Genomic DNA, 24,977 nt, shown 5'->3' with positions numbered 1-24,977 from the left:
TTGAGAAATACATTTAAGTGATTTCTTGCACAGAATTAGATGAGAAGTTCAATATACATTCGTGTCTGTACTCTAAATATGAAGCAAGAGCCAGGAGTTGATTAGCTCATCTTAACATAAATACTAGAAGAGGGAGCTAATCTTTAAAAAAAACAGCTGACCAGCATCTCTAATCTGATCTTATTAACATGTTTTGTCTTCAGTCTTTATTCTAAGCTAAGCTAATCACCTGTTGGTTCTAGCTTCATGCTTAGCGTGCATAGACAGTGAATTGATCGTCTCGAGTAACTCTTGGCAAGAAAGCGAATGAGAGCCTTTCCTTTAAGCAGACAAACATCTGTCATGATCAACAAGCTAAACTCTTGAGAGTTTTACAATAAGGAAGCGATTATCTGCTAATTCCAGTTGATCATAAGTGACTGCATGACAGCTTTTCTTGCCAAAAAAGGAGTTAGCTATTACCAGACAGTGTCCGCTGATTGGATCACAGGCGCTGGCATGTCCATTGCAGTTACAACCAGCACAGGTGCCAAGATAGGATCCACCAGGGACGCGCTCGAAACCAGAGGAACACAACTCACAGGACAGGCCTGAATATCCAGGAGGACATCTGGGAATGATAAATATGGGTATAATCAAGCAAAGTTTCGACGACAACTATGTTGAGTCAAATTACAATCTTTCCTAATGTTGTAAATAAAAAACAGCTGACTACAGCGCAGCAAAAAGCCACATTGCTTTGATTTGGGGATTAGATAACAGTGAGAAGGCAATGACATGCAACGAGTCATTGGCCGTAACTGAACCCGGGATGTTACTTTGTGGTGCATGGCCACCAAGCTGTCCCTCAAAATACATTTTTGTAATTGTTTCAAAAACAAATGCTCCAAAAACAGTCATTACACATGTGAATGTTACTGTGTTACTGCACAGCACTTTTCACTAAATAAGTGCAACTGTGCACGTCCCAACAGGTTGCTCTGATTGTAGACTACTGACTGACGGCTTGTAAGTATCTCTGTAAGAGTCTCCAACATCACTTAACCCACGGTATCATACTTGAAGTGTTTTTTTGTTTTTTTTAAATTTCTTACCTGCACTCTTCGACCATCTTTGCATGACCCAGAGTGCTAAACTCCACAGTGGTGGTGTCCATGACAATGTCACTGATGGCCACGCTGACCATGTGGTTGTCGTAGATGGTGCGGATGCTGATGCTGTCCAGGTTGGCCAGTGTCATCATCAGCTCCTCCCGGCTCACAGGGCGGCCATTGGAGTGCTGCCAGTTATCCTAAAAAAATAATAAGCAGGGTTTTTTTTAAAGAACTACATGTCATCATCTCAAATTCACCACAGGAATGTTCAGATTCTGCACTTGTTTTTGGAAGAAGAGCTTTCTTTAACCAAAGACCTACTTCAGTGAACTTGATCTCCTTCTGGTTGACCACTCGGGCAGGGGTGCTGCTGCCTCTGCGGTACACAAGCCTGCGTCCATTTCCAACCAGTATCACATCTGGCTTCTCCACAACTTCAGTCAGACCGCGGGCCAGCGTGTACCGCACTTTGTAATTCAAGGATCCTCCATAGGAGTCAATCTAAGAGGAGATTAAATGAGTTTTCATGCTTAAGTGTGATGATGTATTAAGTAAAATAAGGTCTGTAAACGGCTTTATCCTTTACCTTGTTGCCCAGGAACTGGCGAGGCAAAGTCCAGAAGGAGTCCAGGTTGAGGAAACGGCGCGACAGGTCGACGAGCTGGAACTCTTCCATCTCAGGGTTGATGAGGATCTGAGTGGAGGAGAGAGGAGGAGTGCCTGGCCTGGAGGGGTAGGTGACGTTCACTCCTGGAAATAAGAATAACAGATACAATCAAGCTGACTTGTGCTCTAAATGATAGGACAGAAACTTTTAAAGGGGTTACAGTCGACAGCGAATTAGCTCTGTTAGCTCTCTTGCAGTTTCATAAGGATGGATGGCTTCAGTACCTTTGAAGTCTTCCTCATCAGTGAATCTGAGGCTGATGCGGTTGCGGTAGCGACCGGTGCTCTTGCAGTTCTTGGTAATTCCAGCACAGAAGCAGGACACACAGCGGCCCTCCACACTGAAGTGACCATCAGGACAGTTGCCTGCAGAGATCAAGAAAAGACACTGGACTTGCATCGATAGTTTTTTGAAATGTTTCTGGTGGGGAACACACAGTCAAAGTGAGGCATCAGTACCTGGATTTGGATTCGAAGTGAGAGTCAGCACTCCGTCAGGGATACCAAACACCAGCCCTTTAGCGTTGATGGCCTCACAGGTGTACGCCCCCTGATCCGCTTCCTTCACATCACGAATGGTCAGAGTGCCGCGGCCGTTCTCGCTGGTCATGGAGATCCTGTGAACACAGAATGATCACTTTTACAGTAATTATCTCCGTGGAGAGTCTACGTCAGCTATGGCATGGACTTTAGAATGAACCCTCTGACTCTCACTGTAGAAATATTGTTGCACAAAAATCCATAAAATTCAGCTGCTGTTGCTTAACCACGCGCACAGCAGACTACGCCCAGAACGAACATCCTGAAACAGCAACTTCTGGAGTTGGAGCACAACACAAGTTTCTCAGTGATTAAAATCACAGGTCCGAATACAATTATAGATAGCATGTAAACACTGATCTTACAGGGCTGCCGATAGTTAGACTGTGGTCTAAAAGAACACTCATCATATGCCAGGTAAGTGTAAGTGCAGAGAAGACAAATTCATAGCCATTCATGGTCTGCTGCTGATCAATTAAGCAAGACTGGCTTTCACCAGATGCAGATGTTTAATTGGAGACAGCTTGCCCGTGCAGTGCAACACATGTTTTTCCAAAAGCAGTGTCAACAAAAATCGATTTTTGACGTTCAGAGCATATCAACTCCAAATACATTCAAAATCAATTGCACAGCATTTTCCACAAACCCTGAATAACCTGTAATGTTGTCAATATGACTTAACATAGTTTGCAAGTTAGTCTTAATTATAGTACAAATAATAAAAAGTCAGCAGGAAGGAGGATTTCTCATCAAACCCACCTGCCGCTGACAGGAATGTGTCCCCAGTTGAGTCTCCAGGTGATGATGGGTGTTGGCACTCCGACAGCCTGACAGGTGAACGTCACTGTCGCCCCCCGCGCTGCCTGGATGGATTCTTCTGGCGGGCTTGTCACAGAGGGAGGGGCTGTGAAGTGTCAAGAGGATGAGAACTGTTTAAACCACATAATAAATGCACATGTACAAAAAGCCCGGCATGTGACTGGAATTTGGCGAACCAGTGAGGCTCATAAATGCCTGAAAGCCAGAGGAAGCATAATTCTCTGCTATGGACAGACAATTCCCTTTCAGTTCTCAGGAATAGATGGTTCACAAAAAGCTCTGTGTCTCCGTCAACACATGTGTGAAAAGAGTCTGGTTCACAGCAAATTAGTCACAGCGTACAAAGGAACTCGAAGAGTGACTATTGAGGAGGGTCAAAGAAGCATAGAGAGGGTGCAAAAAGTAGGAAAAAAAGAGAAATGTGCATGAGAGGGAGGGAAAGATTGCAGGAGCAGAGAGCTGTAGACAGCTGTTGGTGTGGGACTTACTGCAGCCGTACTCATCAGAGCGGTCAGGGCAGTCTGGCTCTTCATCACACTGGTAACTTGCCGGGATGCAGGTGCGATCGCTCAGGCATTCAAACTGCTCAGGAGCACATCTGTCACCAGGACCCTTGGTGGCTGTAGAATTCACACAGGTTTTCATCACTCTCAAACAGCAGCAACCATTAAAGGTCGAGAGTTAGGTGAAAAGACTGACACCACTCTCATATCTGTACGTTAAATATGAAGTCCATTAGCGAAGCTTAACATAAAGACTGGAAGCAGGGTCAAAAGGCTACTCTGGCTTTGTCCAAGGGAAATAAAATCCACCTAACAGCACTTCTGAACTCACTAATTAGCACGTCATGTTACTTGACAAGTTGTGGTTTTATGGGGGCTCTGTGCAGGAGCTACTTCTTGGCCGGAAGCAGCTGTTTCCTCCTGCTTCCAGTTTTTATGCTAAGCTAGGATAGGGGTCTCCTGGCAATTCCAATTCAAATGTAATAGGTATGAGAGTGGTATTGATCTCCTCGTGTGGCTCTCAGCAAGAAAGCAAATAAGCTTATTTCTCAAAATGTTGACCCATTTCTTCACAGGAGGACAGGAGGGAAAGAAACTGAGACTTACGGCAGTCTGTTTCATCTGAGTTATCCTCACAGTCATTGTCTCCGTCACAACGCCAAAGCTTGAGGGCGCAGCGGCCATTTTTGCACTTGAACTCGTTGGGTTCACAGGGAGATGGAGTACCTGTGAGAAGATAGTTTGAGCGTACGCTGTTGTCTCAGAGTGCGCACATGCACAAGGCGGTGCCACTTACCACATCTGAACTCATCGCTTCCGTCCGAGCAGTCCCTCTCTCCGTCACAGATGTAGTCTCGTGGGATGCACTCTCCGCTCTGGCATGTGGCTTGATCCGCTCTGCAGGGTCCAGCTGGGCTGGGGGGCCGCGGGGGCTTCTTGACGGTGGCGGTTGTGGTGGGAGGCGGCGTGAAGACTGGAGGAACTGGTCATTTTATGTTGAAAACAAATCTCTGATTAAACTTGTGCAAAGCGGTTACTTTGAGCTGTTACAGTAAGTGAACGCATCTCACATCCAGCCATTATTCCATGCTACAGCCAACCGTGTTACAACTAGCTGGCCAAGCTGAAGCCACTCACCACAATTGGTCTCATCACTCATGTCTCTGCAGTCTGGTCTGTTGTCACACAGGTATTCCATCAGGATACATGTCCCATCACCACACCTGTGCTCATCTGGCATGCAGGGTCTGATGCCAGGGGTTACTAAGAGAGAGGGGGGGTGTTGAAGGATCAAAGACATGCGAGCCGAGGCTACTGTACGGCTTAGACACTACACTACACTAATGTCATATCACAGCACTAATAAAACAAAGTGAGGTGAGAAACTAGTGTCCTGGGCCCTCAGGCATCAGGTTACTACAGCCAGTGTAACTCAGGCATGTTGGACAGACTGTCATTGAGGTGCGCTTTCAGATACTCGAGGACATTCTCACATTTTTGCAAATACTTGTTTTGCATTAAGTTTTCTGTTGGGCGTAAAATCCACTCTGTGCTCTAATGTAAGATCTAAGTTGACAAGACAGAAACACTGACCGATACATGGATTGACTAGAAAAGACAGACTCGACCAGGTAAACACGACTAGACTAGACTAACTAGACATACGAGATAGACATGATGGATTCAGGACTACACTGGGCAAACTAGACACGCAAAGTAGACTAGACAAAAAGACTAGTTTAGACAGACACAAAGACTATATAGACAGACTAGACAGGATACACAAACTCAACATACTAGGCTAGACTAGACAGAATAGGTTAGACACAGACTGAACCAGACTGACTAGACTAGATAAACTAGACACAAAAGACTATACAGACAGACTAGGTGGACACACAAACTAAACAGACTCGACTACACTAGACAGAATAGGTCAGACAGCCTAAACTTGACTGACTAGACTGGATAAACTAGACACCCAGAGTAGATAGACTGACTTAATTAGACACACAGACTAGCCAGGACACAGACTAGATTGGACACACCGACAGAAAAGAAACAAAGGCAAACTGGACAGACACAAAAACTAGACTACGCAGTCTAGAGAAAACTAGACAGAATAAACTAGATGGACTAGATAAACTAGGCCTACAGACCAGACACATAAACTAGGACAGAAAAAAGACTATACTAGGCAGACAAGATGAGCCACAGACTAGACAGACTGGATTCAAAGACTACAAAGTTAAACTAGACAGACACACAAACTAAACTAGACAGACTGAAGATAAAGTTAGCATTAGCTTGTCCTCCCCTGCTGTATCAGTTGCCATGCCGGTGTACAGAGTTGGTGGTGTTTGTGTAGATCAGGGGCTGGTTGAGGTCACAGTGAACAACAGCATTCCTAATCAAACTCATGCCATGCAAAGGTCCTTCTTAGTCACTGTCTGCTGTTGGACTTGAGGGACCATACTCAGAGGTCTACTTGTGCTTCCATGCAGAACATTCGTCAGACCACATACGTGTACAGGTCACAGTAAACGCCAACGTAAAACTCCAACATCGTAAGACAGGAAGTGCTCGACTGTTCCTTCTAAAGACACTACAGTCATCCTACAGTTCCTACAGTACAGTCGGCTCAGTCGCCATGCAGCAGACATGGCACAGTACAAACCTGGCACTGCTATAGGCTCCACTGGAGGCAGAGGTTCGGCTAGAAACCAGAGGGACACGTTAAGGACTCTGCCTCCCGCTCTGGCAGACTTTAATTTGCTGTAAACATACAGCAGCTCTTGCTTCACAGACTCAGTCATGTCATGGCTGTGACTTGTAACCGGCGCTCCTCTTTGTTGAGGTCTTACCTTCCCCGAGCCGTCTGAACTGGAAGCCCTGCACTGATGTGACATAGGAAGCAATGGCTCCCTCCTTCACCACGTTGTACAGCACGCTGCGGATCTGTTCGTCGTTGCTGTTGTAGTCAGAGCCCACGTCCAACTCCACAAATACGTCCACGCCATCCTCTCTGACCATCTTCCTGCAAGGAGCAAGAGAAGCCTGGTGAGGCTACAGAGTCCGTGAGGCGTTCACTGCAGATGGTTAAACAGGGACGCTCTTTAGAGGTAAGGTTTCTCTTTGGATGCTCCTTTGAGAAAGTACTCACTGCTGATGAATTACCGACTGTGGGCCTACACTGTCGGCCTCCAGCAGATTGGCAAAATGAAAAGAAAAATCACCTGGCCAGAGTAAAACACCCACACAGCAGCAGCAGCACACAGCTGCAGGGCATCTACTTTGGGTGTCACATGATGTGATTTAAAGGATTTGTGTTCTTACTTAATGAGAACCACGCTGACTGTCTGGACACCTGGAATCCTGTTGTAGTCCGACTCCAGCTGTGGAAGGAAAACCAGACTGTGTTAAGCTGAAATAAACAAGCCCGGGCTTTATTTTCAGATGTAAGGTCAGACACACCTAAAAAAAAGCAAGTCATAAATAGCATGCCTGAGCCTTATAAGGTAGCCTTAGCGTACTGTACATGGCTATTATTCAGCAGAGTTTATCCTACGAGAAGAGGACATACCGTGTCCACCACTGCTTCAGAGATCTCATTAAAGGCTGGTGAGAAGATATCCTCAAGCTCGGGACCGTAGACCAGGGAGTCGGTGAAGTTGACGAGAGCTCTGTAATAAACTAGAAACACAGAGACGGGAGGAGAATCGGTCAGCTGAGCCTCACAATAACAGAAAACGACCACAGGCTCAGCATTAACGTCCATCTGTTGCAGGGTTTAGATATTATAAGCCAGATTCAAGCTGTGAAGTTTATTAAAGACAATGTGATATGGGATACTGTTCGGGAATGATTTCCCTTAGAAAAGCCTTTGGTTGAATGTTTCTGAAAGTAAAAACTGAGGAGCATGACTGTGGCTTCAATGAGAGCCACATACAAATTATGGCGTCTATTTCCATATCTCAATTATGGTTGGGTCTGTGCTAAAACCGACCACTGCAGCGTTGCACCGCACACATACCCGAACAAGAGGCACACGCTGACACAGGCACGCTCTCGCCCACATACTCAAATAAAACCATGAAATTACAGTATCAGGTGCTTCTCCTCCTCTCTGTATTTGTCACAGACATGGAGACACTTACTCACAAACAGGGGCAGACTGATGCTGATAAAGGCTCTTTGTTGCAAAGGCAGAACCGAGCACACTGTCTGAAACCTAATCAACGCAAACATTCAAACACACAGTAACTCGGATATCAGCCGAACTAGCAAGGCCGCGAGTTTGCACCAGACATCCAGATTGAAGGCTGATGATATCAGAGAGTTGGAAGGTGAGTGGGAGTTTGAGTCAGCGTCACTACTGTGCCAGCGGCTGCAGAGGAAGAAGAAGAAAATCCTCTGTGAGTGACTGTGGAAGGGGGCCTCAGCATTCCCTCCACATGCACCAAGTCAAACGCATCAGGCAGGCAGGCAGCGGAGGGGGCTGCCTGGCATCAATGGTCTCCAGAGAGGCTACATTAACTGGTCTGTTTGTTCATTAAACATAAAGGTCAACTAGTGGAACATATTCACTCTGTATTAAGACATGAATCATACAGAAGCAGTCATAACCTTTTGTTTTTTACTTGCTCAGAGTGCCAAGAAAAATCGGGTCATCCCATCAGTACAATCCAGATTTTTCACTTTCAAAGCCTTACAAGCAGCTGGTTAATTTTACATCTACTGTGTCCAGCGTCCCTGCTGAAGGGTCTTTGATAAAGGCTGAGAACCCAGAAAGTCTCTGCACGGTGCCTGACCTTGCCCTCTAATCACTGGTGAAATGTAAGGAGGGAAAAAACGACTCCTCGCACTCCATCTCTCCTCGCACTGCGTACAAAACACTCCACCCATCTGCCACATATGTGGGACGGGACAGGACATGTATCATGATGTCATGCTGATTCATTTAAACGCACTGCAGGCAACCAGTGACAGAAACTTCTTGCAGATCAGAGCCATTTTCAATTCCACCTCTCAAGTTCGGCATTTTATAGGATCAACTGTTTCCTAAGTTGTGTTGACTTTTGAGCTTTATGATATTTATATCCCAATTTTCATAGAATGATGCCAAAACAATAATTCAACTTAATGATTTTCCACATTTTAAACATTGTCAAATTCTATATATAACTACCTGTATAAAACATCTTTATGAGCTATATGAGGAACTCATTATCAACAAAAATGTCAGCTGTATTATTATGATTCCAATGTCACAGGCTTGGCCCGTGAAACTTAAAATAGCCCAGGCCCGCAGGGTGCCCCGTTCTCACACTCCTGCCAGCACTTTGTTAGGACAGGCCTGCCAGCCTCTGATTTCAGACTGGCAGTGTGAGTTTAGGAGGGAAGTCAATATTTGTACTGTTTCTTGCAGTCAGATGCAACTTGCCATGCCAAAAGCAAAGAGTCGTGTTCTAAGGCGGCATCTGCTGAGCCTCGAGTTGCAAACGAGCATGCCCAAATATGTGCAAAACAATAAATCTGCACACACGTACGCACACATACAGCGTGCAGAGAAAATACCAGCGCTCTTTGTTTATATCGTTTCCTCCCTTTCCCTTCTCCTTTGATTAAATATCACTAGACATATGGACACTGACAGCAGACATTTATCATGCTTACCAGGAGCTACTTAATTAAAAGTTAAAGATTTTGCGCCTCACACTCAGGCTGTGTGTTCTCTGCGTTAAAGGCCTGTGTGGGAACTTGCTGCCTTATGCTCCGCTGCCTGAGCTTTGGCTGGTAAACGCTGTCCTCTTTAAACACTAAATTCCCTTTCCTTACCCACAGCATTGGCACAACAAGACATCCCATTCCTGGTGAGGAAAGGCCTCATTTATGACAAAGTAAACTCAGTGCTGCCTATGAAAACATGCAGTGAGGTGAACATGTAACGACAGAAATGCAGGCTTTAGCACTGCCTGGCAGGGTGCCCGAGTGCTTGCTTTGCAGACTGTTACTGTCAGACTTTTAGGATTGATTGTGAGGCCTGAATGTGGAGCCAGAAGACCAGCAACATCAAAGTTAGTCATCAAAGTGCCTCATTTGACCCGCATATAATCTAATCACTTGAGTGGGTACTCGCCGCCAGGTCAACAGCAGCCCGTAGCCCCAACTCGCTCTGAGCTCGCCGCTTTGACGTTATAGGCTGGCGAGTGCGGGACCGTCGCTGGCGGAGATCCTTTGATTAGAGCGCCGGGTTGTGCCCTGCTGCTAACGAGCGGCTCCTTTACTCCAAGACCCATTCTCCTGTGCATCACTCACTGTTTCCAGTGGGGGGGAAATCCCCCCGTCAAGCACCGCTACCATCGACAGTGACGAAACTGTCATGCAGACATGACGGGTGGGATGAAAAAAAAAAAGGAGCATTCCACACTCTTAATTCACAAACTTATTTAGCTATTAAAGCTGTTCAGTAGAACTGTGGCAGCTTTGTGCATTGGGCCCCCTCTGAACACATAGAGGCCTATGCAGAAGACAAAGACTTGATTGAGCAGTGAGCCCACCCTGGCCTTTAAAGCCAAGCCGCATTGGGTTTGACCTTCAACCCCCAAGGCAGCGCCCACGGCATCGGCCCAGCACCAGCCGAGCCATTTAGAGAGGCACTGAGGGTGAGCCAGAATCTATAAGAACGGGCCCAAACCACATTGCCTCGGCTATCCCATGAAAAATCTTTAATAATACATGTTTCTCCCTTCTTTCCTCTCTCTCACTTATCTCAGGCTTTTTCTAACTCTCTCTCTCTCTTAGTGTGATATATTCATATTCCAATGCCTCTTTCTCAGCTTATGTTGTGTAGACAGGACCCCTGCTACTTAACCCTTTTGCTGGTGGCCAGCCAAACAGCTCTGTCTCCAAGTCCTCTCATTGCCCTCTGGGGAACTCTTTGGAATAACTTCAGGCTTCACTATTAAGCTTGACCTGTTGTGCTCTCCCACGGCTTGCAATGGAAGCATCAAAAACGACCATTGTTTAGAAAAAAAAAGCACTTTTTTAGCCTCATGCTGTAGTAATTCTTTCAAACAGATGGTTCATATCATTGGGACCATCTGCACGAGGCTGAAATTGCAAAAAGCACTTTTCAAATTAAATAGTGGAAGACATTTTTGCAAGTGTTGGCTGTGCACAAACATGAACGCCGTGTGTGATTCCAACACATCTCTATGAAGATGTTTTCAGCTGGAAATGCAAGTGTTGTCACTCGAGTGTGATGAATGAGGGTATTACTGGATGGAACAACCCCATCATTTTCCGCTGGCATCAGAAAACACTGGGAGACGCCTGCAAGACACTTGGAAAAACAGACTCGCTGGACTCAAACACTGCATGCCCAAGCTGAGACTTCCTTGGAATGTTATCTGAGAGTGTGTTTGGAAATGAGAGTGCATAACTGAGGAGAGCAGGTGACAGGAGAGTGTGCCAAAGACAAGAGAGGAGAGAAACCGCAGCTTAAAATAAGAAAGAAGTACTTGAGGACTTACTGTAGTCTGGTTCGACCGGGCTCTGTATGTTCCCCAGATATGACGAGTCCAACCAGTGTGCTATGGCAGGCAATGAGGGGCGAGGAGCAAGGGGCAAGAGACAGGGGGAAGAGACGTGGCGCAGAGGTCGACGGGGCACAAACAGGAGCCAAAGGCCAAGGATCAAACGAGAAAAGCGACACAAGGACGAGGGAGAAGGACCGAGTTAGCCAGGCAGGTGCAGAGAGGTTAAAGTTTCAGGAAAGTTAGAAAGGAAATGATTGGAAGCGAGGAGAGAAAATAGAAAGTGAGAAAGAAGAATCAGAAAGAGAATCGGCACAAAGGCTCGTCACAGAAACAGGAAATCAGGAAACTGAGGTGTTAAAATGTGCAGTGAATAGAGTATATCTCTTCAAATGTGTGGGAAAACATCAGAGAAATAAACATGAGAACAATCAAGGAGACAGAAATGTTGATATCAGCTCTGTTTTAGCATTTTCAACTGTCCCACTAATCATCTCCATCCACAGGCTGTGGACAGTCATGCTCCATGGATCCTACGGGTTTTTGTTTGCTAATGAGTCCAAGCAGCGTCTGTCTGGAAACAAACGGGGAAGTCTGCTTGCATGACAGCGTCAAGGAAAAGGACAGAGGGCAGCTCTTTAGAAGTAACTCCTCTTCGGTCCAGAGGATATCCTCCGAACCAAACGCGCTGCTCTTCACGTTTCTTCACATCCACCCTGGGGCTTTGCAACGCCGCAGGGAGGAGCTGCTTCCTGTTTTCCCTCCTAAATGGAAAGAACTGAGCACCATTATAACCATCTTTTTTTGAACCAAAAGTTGAGCCCTCTGCACTGGCACCGGCAACAGTGACCATGTTCTGTTTTGTGGTGACTCATTCATTCTTCCACTGCTTTGGATGCACTTACACCGTTGGGCATGCTACGAAATGTCAACTGAGGAGGCCTCTTGTTGGGTTTTTTAAGGGGGACCTTGTGCAAAGGTTCATTTTATAACAAAATCTGTTCATGGTCTGACAAGAAAAAGGGGATTATGTTGTCATACATATATTTTTCAGTCTTTATTAACACTATCACTGTGCTCCGATCCAGATTCTCTATGAGTCCACTCCATAAACCTCTGCAGACAGCAGCAAACAACAGGTCCTTCATAGTCAAGCAAAGCGAGCGTGCTGGATCCAGCTGTTTTACAGCTGCACATACAAAAAACATTAGTGTGGCTGTGGCGTGTCTCTTAGAGGAGAGGAAATTCAGAAAAAGCTGATGGCTGCATGCTGCGACGGTCAGGTGAAGAGCAGGTAAACTAAGTTACAGACCTGAATACTGCAAACTGGGCAAAACCACTTTAAGTCTACAAACCCAGCCAGGAAACGGTTGACAGAAAACTTGCCCTACCCAAAACATCTGAGGTCTCCCCCAAGAATACTGACCCAGTCCAATCAAAGCTAATAAAATATCCGCTACTTCAAAGGCTGCAGATATGTTGTGATCCTTGTCAGAATGGGAGTGAGGGTCAGTCACAGAGAAGGAGCTTCATTACGAGCACCGATGGAAACAAAGAAGCAGTAACTTTGCAAGTATAGACCTCTTACCTAGAGGGAGAGAAATTAAGAGTGATATAGTAAGAAAGCACATACACTGACTGTATTATCCTTCAGAACAGTTTCACAAATCCCAGGAGAGGCATTATTTGATACGGAGGCTCTCTAGTGTTTAAGCAGGAAACCACTGACCGAGTCAAATAAACTCTCACGTCTGGGAAAAACTATGGGACAACTGAAAACCCTGCCAATAACCACAACTTGTGATTCAGAAATCGTTTTATAAGACAACAAGCCGTTTTCTTTTTCTCCAATTTAAGGTACTCTTTCTGTTGCGGCATAGATTATTGTGAAGGTCATGAAAATAAACAGACGGATCGGTTACAAGCCTGTCCTTGACACCGGCGTGAGGAAAAAGTGATCATTCAAGCAGCCACACGTGGTCTGCTTCGACGAAACTCCCAACATCTCTTTCCTAAAGAGGAGCGGCACAAGCCAGTTCTCCAAGGCAACACATTTGTTTTTGGTACAACAGAGTGCAGCATCATGGGGCTCGGAGCAGCAATACGGCTCAAGTCAGTGACTAAGACCAATCAGCAGTAGTCTTTCAGAACAATGCCCACCTGGAGCGCATTGTACACACTCGCACTGATAGTTATCTGCCTGTAAATGGGGGCTTTCATCAGTGCCTAACAAAAACCTTCATTATTTAGTCCTTGTGTTTCGCCCGCCTTGTCCACCGAAGGGAGTAAGTCATCTGATTCTGACGTGAGGCAAGTTTCTCCTGTGCTCTAGGGTCAGTGTGTGACCACCTTGAGGGCCCCCAGCAGTGCAACAACAAAGACTTCACCAAAATAACTGCAGCTGCCAGCACTCGTCCCCCCAAGAGTCTGTGACACACACACACACACACACACACATGCAAACACACACAGAGGCAGCGCCACTGAAACACACAAACTGCCCATGAAAAAGGCAGAAATGCTGAGTGGGTGGCCCGGCCACAGTCTGTCCACTGCCCAGGCCAAGCTGACAGACAGGCTACATTACCCTGATGTATTGTCCACTTATGCCGCAACATCTGTTCTCCTCTAGAGGCAGAAGAATATGAACCTGGATTGCGTTTTTTCAGGAGGCACCCACCATCAATCGATGTGATCAACCCAGCTGAGGCTACGACCTGTCTGCGAGCCGGCCTTCACACGAGTCCCGGTGGATCAAGGACAGTCTGACCCTCCAGCTGAAGACTAACCCTGAAGGCTTAACACAGAGCACAACTCTCTGCTCGTCCTTCCCTTGAATCAGCGGAGAAACTCCAGGTTTAATCCAAAATCAACATGTCACAGAGCGCTGAGTAAATCACTATTTATTTGACAAGAAACACAATTAATGTTCTTTTCTTTGCTACATATGGTCACAATTTAAACATTTAGCCTGGCTTGGGTTCTGACCAAACACACAATGTTTAATGTTTCAATGATTTGTGTCCATTGTGACGCAGCCGTTCGCTTGGCCGGCAGACTCGTGTTGAAGACTGAGATGTATCAGCATTTCTTTGAGGTTTGTTTGCGTTGACAAATCTTTCCTTCACTTGCTATTTCTGAGCCTGCAAAGGGTGCTGCATCACTGCTGTCATATGTTTGAATCACGTCATAAACTTATTCATGCAATTAAATCTTACAAGCATGAAATCTTGCTGCAACCCTTGCTGGCCCTCAAGGCGGGGTGCTGTGGCAGCACTTTGGGAACCTCCAGTCTTGAGATATGAATTCTCAAGCTTTTCATCCAGAATTAGCGCTGGGAAGAATTTAACCCCAGCAGACCCTCACCAGGCAATATCAACGTCCCTACTAAGTGGACATGCTAACCTTTGTTTCTTCGGTTTCTAAACAAAGTGGCTAATATCCTTGGTGTAATGGGAATGTCTGTGATGGAGCCCGTGGAACAAGGAAAGGCTCTCACAGATGGGATAAGCTGGATTTTGTCTCCCAGAAATCTCTTCAGGGATCTGAGGTCAAGATGAGAGGTTAGGAGGAGGACATGGGACGCAACTTCCATATCTCTAGAGAAGATTGGTGACTATGATAAGTGGAGACGAGGAACAACAATGGACAAAAGAGGTTTAAAATAGCCTCTCAACAACAGTTTAGGCTCCAGATGTTTTTTCACAGCTTCAGTGGACGAGGCGGAGACATCAGGAAATGGGAATTCCTTAACCATCGGCAAATTGTAACACAACAGGATGCAAGGCATAATGGGACAACTGTGCCACCTACGTCTCCCACTTAAAAAGCAGTGGAGGGGGAAGGAAGGCAGAGGCTTGGGTGAACAGTCTGGACAGCCAACAGGACAGAGTCACTCAGAAAAGTACTCAGCATTCAGCACAGGAAACCGAATTTCCTTCCCATTGCTGTCGTGCTCAGATCTATATATGGAAATAGCCTGCCTTCTCCAATCATAGCACCATGATCATCCTGTGCAGAATGCAAATGTCTAGCCACCTTTGAGGTAAGACAATATATAAAAAGCACTTCATAATCTCCGCCTGCTATTTAATTGCCACATTAAAGCAACATTGACCTTTATGTGGTTACGAAAGCCGTGAAGTTTATGGAAACAGAAGCAGTAAACCAAAGTAATGGGGAATGTTTGTAGGCACAGTAACAGAAAATATTTCCCCTGTGCTGTCAACAAAGCACGAACTGGCTTTGTGTTCTATGAGTTTCAAATTCTTTTTGTACATTTGCATCTGCCAACCTGACTGTGACCTGAGGGCACCACACTTCAAAACACCCTCATGTTTGCTGCAGCAGGTTGAAATAAAACCTTCAACGACTGAAATGACGTGCAAAGTTTGTGGTTACAAGAAAGAGAAATCCACCTCTTAACAGCTATGCCTCAATCGATCAGTCTTCGTCAAAATCAGCTAAATATTGTCTTTATTAATGCGCTGACTCAACCCTCAGTTAAACCTCATCACATGCTGTCAACAGCACACGCATTAATGTCAACTGTGTTAAAAGCTCCTCTGGCTCCTTTAACTACCCAAATCCAGCGAGGCCTCACAGCACTGCTATTTCTGTGAGCGAGGCACATGATGCTATGAGCCGCGGCTCTGATGTCACCTCGCAATGCTGCTACCAAAACAATTATTCTGCCATGACGCAATCATCTCTGCGAACTCCAGCGCCAGCGTCTGGCACCGAAGACAAGATGAGGAGCAGCAGCTATTACCAGACCTTTGTCTTTAATAAGAAGGGAAATGATGTGACCTGTCAGGATACTGACATTTATCTGCTTGGTAAATCGATTTCCTGTGGGGGGGGGGGGGGTATGTATGATATTTGAGACTGGCCCAAAATTGCTTATACGCAGAAAAAACTCTGAAAATACATAAACTAGAGATATGAACCAAATGGAAACAGGACCTTGTTGAACATGTTTTCAGGTGATAAGCTGGACTGACAGTTGTTCCTTAAGCTTTGTAGTTACTGTACATGATGGAACTACGGCAGCTAATGAGATACCACATGGGGACTGCAAGAACTGTGGCTGGTCAGCGAGGGCTTCTTGTGTTTTCTCTGACAAGTCTCTGATGCCTGTGGTGACTATTGACAGTGAACACATCATTAACCAGCAGTGTTCGCCTTGTCATTAGCACATGCCTCGCAAAGCCATCTGAACTGCAGACCTTCAGCTTGACACAAAGTGAATGACAGGATGTAAACGTGGCGTCTTCACAGCCATCAGCGGGGTGAAACCTGATGCTGGACTATAAATCAAAACACATGCTGTAGCTCTCTAGATATCTACTGTGTTCTCCTACAGTGGTTGGTAATGGTTGGTAACCAATTGTTTGCATGACAAATAATCATCAAATAAAACAACCAGTCCAACCAATTGATATTCTTCTGGCGTCCTTGGTGGCTGAGGCCAAGTAGCATGCAGACATATTCAGTGAAAAAGGCAATTGACAGTAACTCTTAGTTGTTTTGCTGTCTGCAATAAAAAGAAATCTACAGACGGCAAAAAAAGGACAAATGGACCAAGACCAGAAGCGTAACAAGCAGCCGCAAACCACAGGCATGATTAAAGAGTTAGACCCTTCGTGCAAAGTTTAATACGTTATTTAAATATTTCCCCCTGGTACCGTGCGATGTGATATAGTGAGATGCCTGCATATAAATGCTTTTCAAGTCTACAGAAAATGGGGGGGGGGGGTGACATTAGTGAGTGGGACCGCAAAACAGAAGTGCTCCGCTGTAGCTTTTATTGTTCATCGGGCTTTCATGTATCTTATTGTGCTGCCACCTCTGCTGCTGTTTTAAAAGATGAAAGAGGAGAGGAGATGTTTATGTCTCAAAGACAAAGCTGAAGCCCTGTGTTATGACCACCAGACTCGGGCGAGGAGGGAGGGGAGGGTGCAGCAGGATGTGAAGGCATCATCATTCAGGCACACACAGAAATCACACACACACACACACACACACACACACTGCACACAGCCACTGAAGTCAGAGTCACAGATGGGGGAGCTTTAGAGGGCTGAGTGATCTACCACACATAAACAAAATCTGTCACAGAGAATTGTTAGATTCACTAGATTTTCTCGTCCCTTACTTGTGCTCTCAGAGACCGGCGGCCATGGTGTGCTTCCATCATCCTCTCCACTGGGCAGATCTTTGGAGACAGAGACAGAAGTTCAAGGATACGGTGAGTGTGCAGGTTCAAGGCCAGAAAGAGACACACGCCTAGTCGCACTTAGATAACAAGTAGAACATAAAATCTGCAGGAGGGCAAAATTAGTGTTAGGATGAAATCATCTAAATAAGGATCTTATTACATGTCTCTGAGCATCACTATATCATTTTACATTTTGGGATGGGTTAACAATGTCAGGGAGGCATTACGAAAAACATCTCCCATGAATTAAGGGCAGCTGTTGCTGTGGTTTGTGGTTTTCCAGCATGCATCAAGCCCACCTCCTGAGGCCTCATCAGCAGCAAAGTCCTCATCGTCGTCCAGTAAGCTCTGGGACGTCTTGACATCTTTCTCCGCCTCCAAGTCTTCTGGCAGAGGTACCTCTCCCCACACCTTGGAGGCCTGAGTCACCTGCAGCGAGCACAGAGAGATTTATAGGGGTTGAAGTCTCCCTGAAGAAAGGTTACACCCAGTGCTATACATGGACCCTGGAAGGGTGGAGGGAAAACAAAAGCTGAGACGGGAAGTGGGGCATTGTGATGTGTTTACTTTTACCAATCATTATCTCTTAGAGTCTTTCTAAAGAGTTTGCATGCAAAAAAAGTTCATGACACGAGTGTGGACAGAGCTCATTCAGGGCTTTAAGTGTTTTCACTGCACAAATGTCCAAAGGAATAACATTCTGCTATTGTGTGTATTCCTAATCTTCATGGTGGAAGTTGGCAACAGTTATTCACAGCTGACTGCAGTGACCCACATATGAAAGCACACAAGAACAAGCAAACAATCACATGCACACTCCACAAACCTCTGAAAGTCAGAGACAAGCTGAGATCAGAATGACTGGATGACACAAATCTCTTTAAGTATGCTTTAAACTCCCCTCTGGGTGAAAAAAAAATATCCAGCATACCACAACTACACCTTTACGACCGGCTCGTCGCTCTGGAATTAGGAAGGAGTCTATCACGGAAACATTATGTCACCAGCAGCAGCCGTAAAAACACCTCAAGTAAATGCAGCACCTCAGAGGACAAGTTGCTTCAAATTCTGTGATCATCGTGTCATTCAGCGTGTTATGAATGGAACAACAGCAGGGGTGGAACTGAAGGATGGGAGTGAAAATGAAAAAGCTGTGCCTAGCCCCGGGCCACGGTAAGGTTACATTTCTAACAGCTTAAAACTCGCAGCTTACACAGCAGCCGTGCCGGAAATCACACCTCTGCTTTTTCTGGTGTCAACTGAAATATATCTGCAACAGAAAGTACTGAAAACTGTCAGCTAGAGTAAGATGACATGGGATGCGATCTTCTAATCATTGATCTGACATTTCCTGAATTAAATCAAAGTTTCAGACTGTTTTAGTTGTTGCTACTAATGTTAAAAGAACTTTTTCAAATGAAACAATTCTACAGCTGCGTTAACTGCTGTGAAGCTTTGAGGGAAATGCTAATGTCAGCATGCTAACATGCTCACAGTGTTGCACGAACAATGTTCACCATCTTAGTTTAACGTGCTAGCATGCTAATATGTACTAATTACAGCTAATTACATTATCTGCCACATGAAGCCTAGTGACCAGAGCGGCTAATAACAGTCTGAGTTGAACAGAGGGGGTGCCTTCTCTTATTCCGGTGTGAAGATTGAACCAATCACAGCAGAGTTTGCAGATGACTGACGCTTTGAACACGGCGACATGCCACTTATGGTGGGTTATTTAGAGCTCCAGCACCTCAAACTGAGGATTTGAGTGATAATGGTGATATTATGCAAAATATCAAGTGATAAACATAGTAAATGGCCTCAATATAAAGATATGTAGCCAAAATCTAGTTACAAATACCTTAAATATGAATATAGATGACCAAAATTTTGATTTCATGAATTTTCATGAATATGAATATATGAGGATAAATATCTAGTAAATTGCCTTTCTTTGGAGACTGCCTAAATATACCATCAGAGAAAACATGAAAGTTTTCAGATTCTGTGGAATTATTATCGGTTTTTATTGAACTTGGACGAGGGTAAGGCGTCATGCTGTGGTCCCATTGTGCTCTCCAGCTAATAAGTCCCGGATAAAGCCATCTGCAAGTATCTAGTTGCTAAAAATATTCAGGTGGAAAAAAAACTTCTGCATCAGTGCGTTCAAACTTCCGTTGCTCAATGCCAGTAGCACTTACAGTGACTCTGACTGTTGGGGATAAAACAGTGTTACATTTCAAAAGAGAGCATAACCAATGCATGCTCTCCAAATGATTCAAGAGCAGCTATCTGTTTAAGTTGGGTATGCCTTCGGACAAACATTTTAGGCTAATTTTCACTGGACTGGTGAGGTGCTAGAGAGCTGTAGGTAATGAACCACATGGACGATGGCTATTAAAAAAAGAACATTTAAATTATGTCCTACTCAGCACGTATCAGAGTATAATGCAGAACATTGTTTTCCACATTTCCTGTTAACTCAGAAAGAGTACAGAGAGCTACCCTCAGTGTGGAGTAATGATGGATGAATATCCTGGAGGATTATATGAGGCCAGATTTCTATCACATTATCCAATGGCGACCCTTGACAAAACCACTCAAAGTCACAAGAAAAGACAGAACTGCCTCTTCTCTGCACCTGACAGACACACACACACCCTCAATGAGGAGACACAAAGCTTAGCCAGCCACTCTCATATCTGATCATCTTGATAAAGTTCAGTGTGCCAGCCCGACTGCAGCACAGTGTGGGTTTATTATCTCTGCTCTCACCATCTCAGCATCCAGACTGCCCAGACTCCGGCTATAAGTTTAGATACGACTCTGGCAGGATGCCACCCCTGGCATTTCCAGTTGGCATGGCCCGCCAGTTCGTATTTCCACCCAACTCTGTCATGGTAGTTTTCCCATTTAAATGGTTCCAGCTAATAAATAACTAGATCTATCCCCCAAATCCTCTCTCCCCCGACTGAACACCCTTACAACAACAATCCCGGGCCATTTTCAAAAGGAAACTGCTGACTAACCAAATTCTTTTCAGTGGTGCCGACCAGCCAACCATTGGTGTGATCATCTCCTGCTTCCCACTCCCTTGGGATGGGGTATCATCTGGACGTGCTGGATGCCATCTGGCCTAAAACCATCACAAACTTACAGAGTGGCCTTTGACGGATGGGTCCATCCTGGCACCTGATCTTAAAGCTAACATGTTAAGTTGCGCTGGTTCGAGAACGTCGATTCGGCCTCATCTTAGGGAGAGTTGGGAACTACATATGAATTTGCTTTCTCAGTATGCTCCTGCATTCTAGTTCACACAGCTACTACGACCTTTGCTCCCGGTCTAGGAGTTGAGACACGTCTGTTGTATTAGAGTTATCTCTCCCTCGAGATAAAGGTCTTGACCGACTGTAATTCTCTGAACTCCACCCCACCCAGAGGACACCGGCCTCAGGAGCGCTCCTTGCTTTACTGACTTGTTGCAATTTGCAGTGGAACACATGGAAACCAAGTATATTCTTGAAAAAAGAAGGCACACACTTGTACATACGCATAAATATCACACATGTGACAACACAGACCAGCACACACATTCCAGGCAAAAGGAATTCCACTGTTTACTTATGAATTAGCCTGCTCACAATGTACAATGTTGGCCTTGCGAGACAAAGTAGTAGCAGCTCTAGAAAAAGGGATCAACAGAGTAAATGGATAATGAGTGACACTGCTCAGATGCTTCTGGACAGGCCTTAAGTTTGCCCAGATGTTGTTTAGCAGGACCAAGAAAAACAACTGCATTTTTGGTCTGTACATTGTTAGTAAGCAATGGGACAGAAGCACTACATTCTGCAAAAAGACTGGTCAGACTGAAACAACTGAGCAAAGATCCTTTCAAGAGGCTGCTACCGTCAGCTGTCAATGAATCTTGCAGCTGGAGACAGGCTGTTGTCGCAACGTCCAAACAAATACTGGGTCCTAAACGTGCACATTTATGCAGCAAGCCCACTTGTTTCATTTCACAGTCACTGGCTATTAACAGCCAGTCATGCTTCTGATATAAGGAACTGATTACAGCCACTAAAAGCCCCTCAATTCTCCTAAGCTTTTATAAAGACCACAAGAACAAATGTCCATTATCCATTTTTCTGTTATCTGACTTTGTGGGAACAAGTTAAGCGTTTTATCATTAGATTTTTAGTAGCATAGCATCAACACTGAGATAATAGTGTGATAACTAATGTGGCATTCACTTTTCCATATTAACCAGCCCTGCTGCACTCTAATACTCCTGAACTGGTGCTTGCTTTTAGAGCAGTTCACAGATCCATGCTTTAGGCCTTTATAAAAATGCAACATTCAGCATCACTTCTTCAGCCCATTAATTGCCTATTTGAAAAGATTTCCATGTCTTTTTAGAATGATGTCCCTATTTTCAGGGTGATTTCCAATCATTTCTGCATGATAATTAAATCCTTGCATGGTTTTAAAGTTTGGAGAACTGGTCCTTGGTGGGGCACTGAATGTGAGGTAAGGCTAGCCATGTCAATATCTGTGTTATGGTCGATCAATCCCATACATTAGCCTGTATCTCCCCTTTTTTGCTGGCTTTGGCCTTTTCATGGGAATTATTCATAATAACAAAAAATACTAAATATGGCCAGACTTATCCTTTAAACCCTCACATTAGAAATCTATTAAACAGCATTTGCATGTGGCTTCAGGAAATCAAACCCAAAAGACAAGTAATAAGCATGCATAGGCTTTGTGGGGGAAATGAGGGACAATATCACTTTGGCAGTTTCTTGCTTATCCACTGCAAATTTTTTCAGATATTAGAGAATCTCAAAATACCAAAACTTTTCAAGACTTTTCAACAGACTTTTCAAAATGGGCCTTCCCAAACAGGTGTTTCTAGCATCTGCATTTCCACATGAGTGACAAAGTAACTTTGATGAAACATAAAAGTGACTGAATGTGTCCTGTGATGGATTACCTGTTGTGAGTAAAGCACATTGCGGAGTTGATAATAAAGCTGATAATACCGAGTGAACTTTGAGTGAGTTTAAAGATTATGCTTTGAAAAATGAGCAAGTACTCAGAACACGCATGATCTGCAGGTGATGGAAAACCACAGAATGGTCCTTTAGACGTACAGATATAAAAATGAAAGTGCACAGATGCACACGCACTACCATGTGGCAGTACATGCAAACACGCACACCCACACTCACATGTGCGCATGCACCAACAGATAGACATTATCATACACCCACACTCCTGCATTCCCATCCTGGTTACATCTCTGTGACAGCCAAAGCCTGTCAAAAGCAGTGTGAGAAGAATTCTTCTGGGCACTCGCTTCGCCCACTCTGCTAATAAACCCACTGGTGCAGCTGCAGGACGATCTGTGAGAAACATCTTAAAGGCATAGCCAATGTGTTAGAGAAAATAAGAAGCTGGACCGAGCTCACACCAGACCGGAGTCTCACAGGAGTGATGCTCTTGTGAAAATATGTAATGCTGTTTTCTGATGGCGGCAGCGAAGGTTTAGCATTTAAAGCATCTCCTGAGCTCACACGACTTATCTGCTTTTGTCCCCGCCAGAGCGTGTGATAGGCAAACATAGAAAGATGAAAGCTGAAAAAGGCAGCACACCGTATTGCTCATTCCAATCAATGGATTCAAACACCGAGTTGTGACCTTTCAAGCAAGCAGTGCGCAGGCACTGGCAGAAAAACCTTCACAAGATGAATTCCCAGCCTCCTTGAACCTCCATCCCTCCCTAACCACCCTCTGCTCTCTTTTACTCACTCCCTCTTAAAGACTAACAATATCTGCTTAGAACTGGCAGTATGTACTAAACAGGAATGGAATGTAAACTGTAGAGTATTAAGTGGATGAAAGCTTGACACATTCGCTTTAGGTAGAGTTGAAGGAGCCCACCAAGCACTACCAGGCACTAACAAGGACTGAGCTGCAGAACCCCAGCACTCCCTTTACTTGACCCACTGCTATCTGTGGAGTGGGTGCAGGAGCATAAGCGTGGTTGTATTAAATCAAGTCCATTACAGCACCTTCATAATGCAGTATTAAATTATGTGTGTCTACGTACACACAGAGATTTGGATGCCCAAAGGCAGGATAGAGTTGTAAGAAGTCATCCATCATTTGTGAGAAAATAAAGACTGCCATTGCACAATCTTAAGAAAAAGTTGGTTCTGATACCACAACATGATTACAGCTCTACCAAGCATGAGGTTATGTTCTTGTGTTGTGAGAAGGTGATGAAAGAGAAGGATGAAAAAGGGTAAGTCCAAGAGCGATGCTCCTTTTCCACACACAGATTTTAGACAGTAAAACAGGGCAGCTTTGTGTATGTTTGTGTGAGAGAGACGGCGTTTCCTATGTGTTTAACCCTTGCTTGGAGTGGTGGGTGAATTGACAAACTGCCACTTCTGACACTAAACCTCTGGCTGGGCCCCTGCTGCAGAAAGGGCCCGATGAGTGAGGCCCTTCTGCTCTCTGCAGCTCTTAGACATTTCCACAGGGTTTAATCCAAAGTGATTGGACGGGGAGGAAGTGGAAGGGGGCTCTTCATTCAACAGACAAACACTCTTTGACAACGCGCTCATATTGTCTTCTCAAAGTGTTCCATGACTAATGCTGCAACAAACATGTCGGATTTTCTCAACAAAAAAAAGGGACTTGCAGAGAGGAGGGACGGGGGCCAGGGAGGAAGCAGTGAAGGATAAGTCCACATTTTTGAGGACATGCTTGGAGTGCCTGCCTCGCCATCTTCCCCCAGGTCATTCATTCCCTCTCCCACACAACAGTCATGCCATGCATTTTACAATAAGATTGGTCTCCCACTAGAAACAGGCACTGGAGCCCGCAGTTTCTTGACATGCATGGTCCCTTTTAAGATATTTTCAGGAATTGCAATGTGATGCAGCAGCGTGCAATGGATGGAGGACGGTACCATTCAATACATTTAACAGGCCACTGAAAGGGCACAGAGGAACACTATCTTTATTTCTCTGTCTCGCACATTCAGAAGAGCCAGTTAACTTCAAATAAGGTGTTAAAAGACTCCACTGATTCAGCATTGACAGTCATGATGGGCAGTTTACAAAAAAAAGGTCAAAACACACACACATTCTTCTTTCTTGTCAGTGCATGGGCCTACATTACCCACAATGCAATGCTTGACTGCTAACAGTTCAGTCAGGGAGCCAGCTGTGTTATGCTAGTAGCGGCCAATGTAGCGTCTAGCCTAAAGCAAAGATGAGAAGCAACAGAGCTCTGATAAGCTCACTTCTTTCCAACGCTACACCATCAGATTTTGACTCAAGAGACTTGAGACAGTTTGTCTGATTTTATCTAGTTTCTGTCACAAGAGACTTCAACGACTTTTTTTTCACATACGCAGCAGTATTCCCAAAGACCTTTAAGCAGACTTTGAAGTGTAGAAACCGTGGACTTCCCCTTCATTTGGGAAGAGTTGAAACTTTCAGAGATGTAAATCATTTCAGTCAGTATATTAACGTGGAAAGTCATGCCCACCACGCCTCCATGTGATCAAACAAATTCAACAAAA

The 24,977-nt window shown here is 44.9% G+C and overlaps 1 protein-coding gene across 2 annotated transcripts in view; it reads right to left on the bottom strand.

Annotated features, from left to right (window-relative positions):
* The window catches only part of hspg2 (heparan sulfate proteoglycan 2), a 92,657-nt gene that overhangs the window by 45,303 nt on the left and 22,377 nt on the right, over positions 1–24,977 (bottom strand). For both annotated transcript variants that reach the window (XM_076740982.1, XM_076740983.1), the window contains exons 2-17: positions 17,680–17,809; positions 17,318–17,377; positions 7,206–7,315; positions 6,959–7,017; positions 6,487–6,659; positions 4,760–4,885; positions 4,419–4,604; positions 4,229–4,348; positions 3,608–3,739; positions 3,060–3,204; positions 2,220–2,377; positions 1,986–2,126; positions 1,681–1,844; positions 1,416–1,595; positions 1,095–1,291; positions 463–610 (exon numbers count right to left, since the gene is read on the bottom strand). In XM_076740982.1, coding sequence (XP_076597097.1) covers positions 463–610; positions 1,095–1,291; positions 1,416–1,595; positions 1,681–1,844; positions 1,986–2,126; positions 2,220–2,377; positions 3,060–3,204; positions 3,608–3,739; positions 4,229–4,348; positions 4,419–4,604; positions 4,760–4,885; positions 6,487–6,659; positions 6,959–7,017; positions 7,206–7,315; positions 17,318–17,377; positions 17,680–17,809 — 2,229 coding nt within the window. The remainder of the gene's footprint in view (positions 1–462; positions 611–1,094; positions 1,292–1,415; positions 1,596–1,680; positions 1,845–1,985; positions 2,127–2,219; positions 2,378–3,059; positions 3,205–3,607; positions 3,740–4,228; positions 4,349–4,418; positions 4,605–4,759; positions 4,886–6,486; positions 6,660–6,958; positions 7,018–7,205; positions 7,316–17,317; positions 17,378–17,679; positions 17,810–24,977) is intronic.

This window comes from Chaetodon auriga, chromosome 10 (genome assembly GCF_051107435.1).
Source record: "Chaetodon auriga isolate fChaAug3 chromosome 10, fChaAug3.hap1, whole genome shotgun sequence".
NCBI classification, from domain to species: domain Eukaryota; kingdom Metazoa; phylum Chordata; class Actinopteri; order Chaetodontiformes; family Chaetodontidae; genus Chaetodon; species Chaetodon auriga.
The sequence above is the reverse complement of the archived record's forward strand: the minus strand, read 5'-3'. Positions and strand labels throughout refer to the sequence as shown.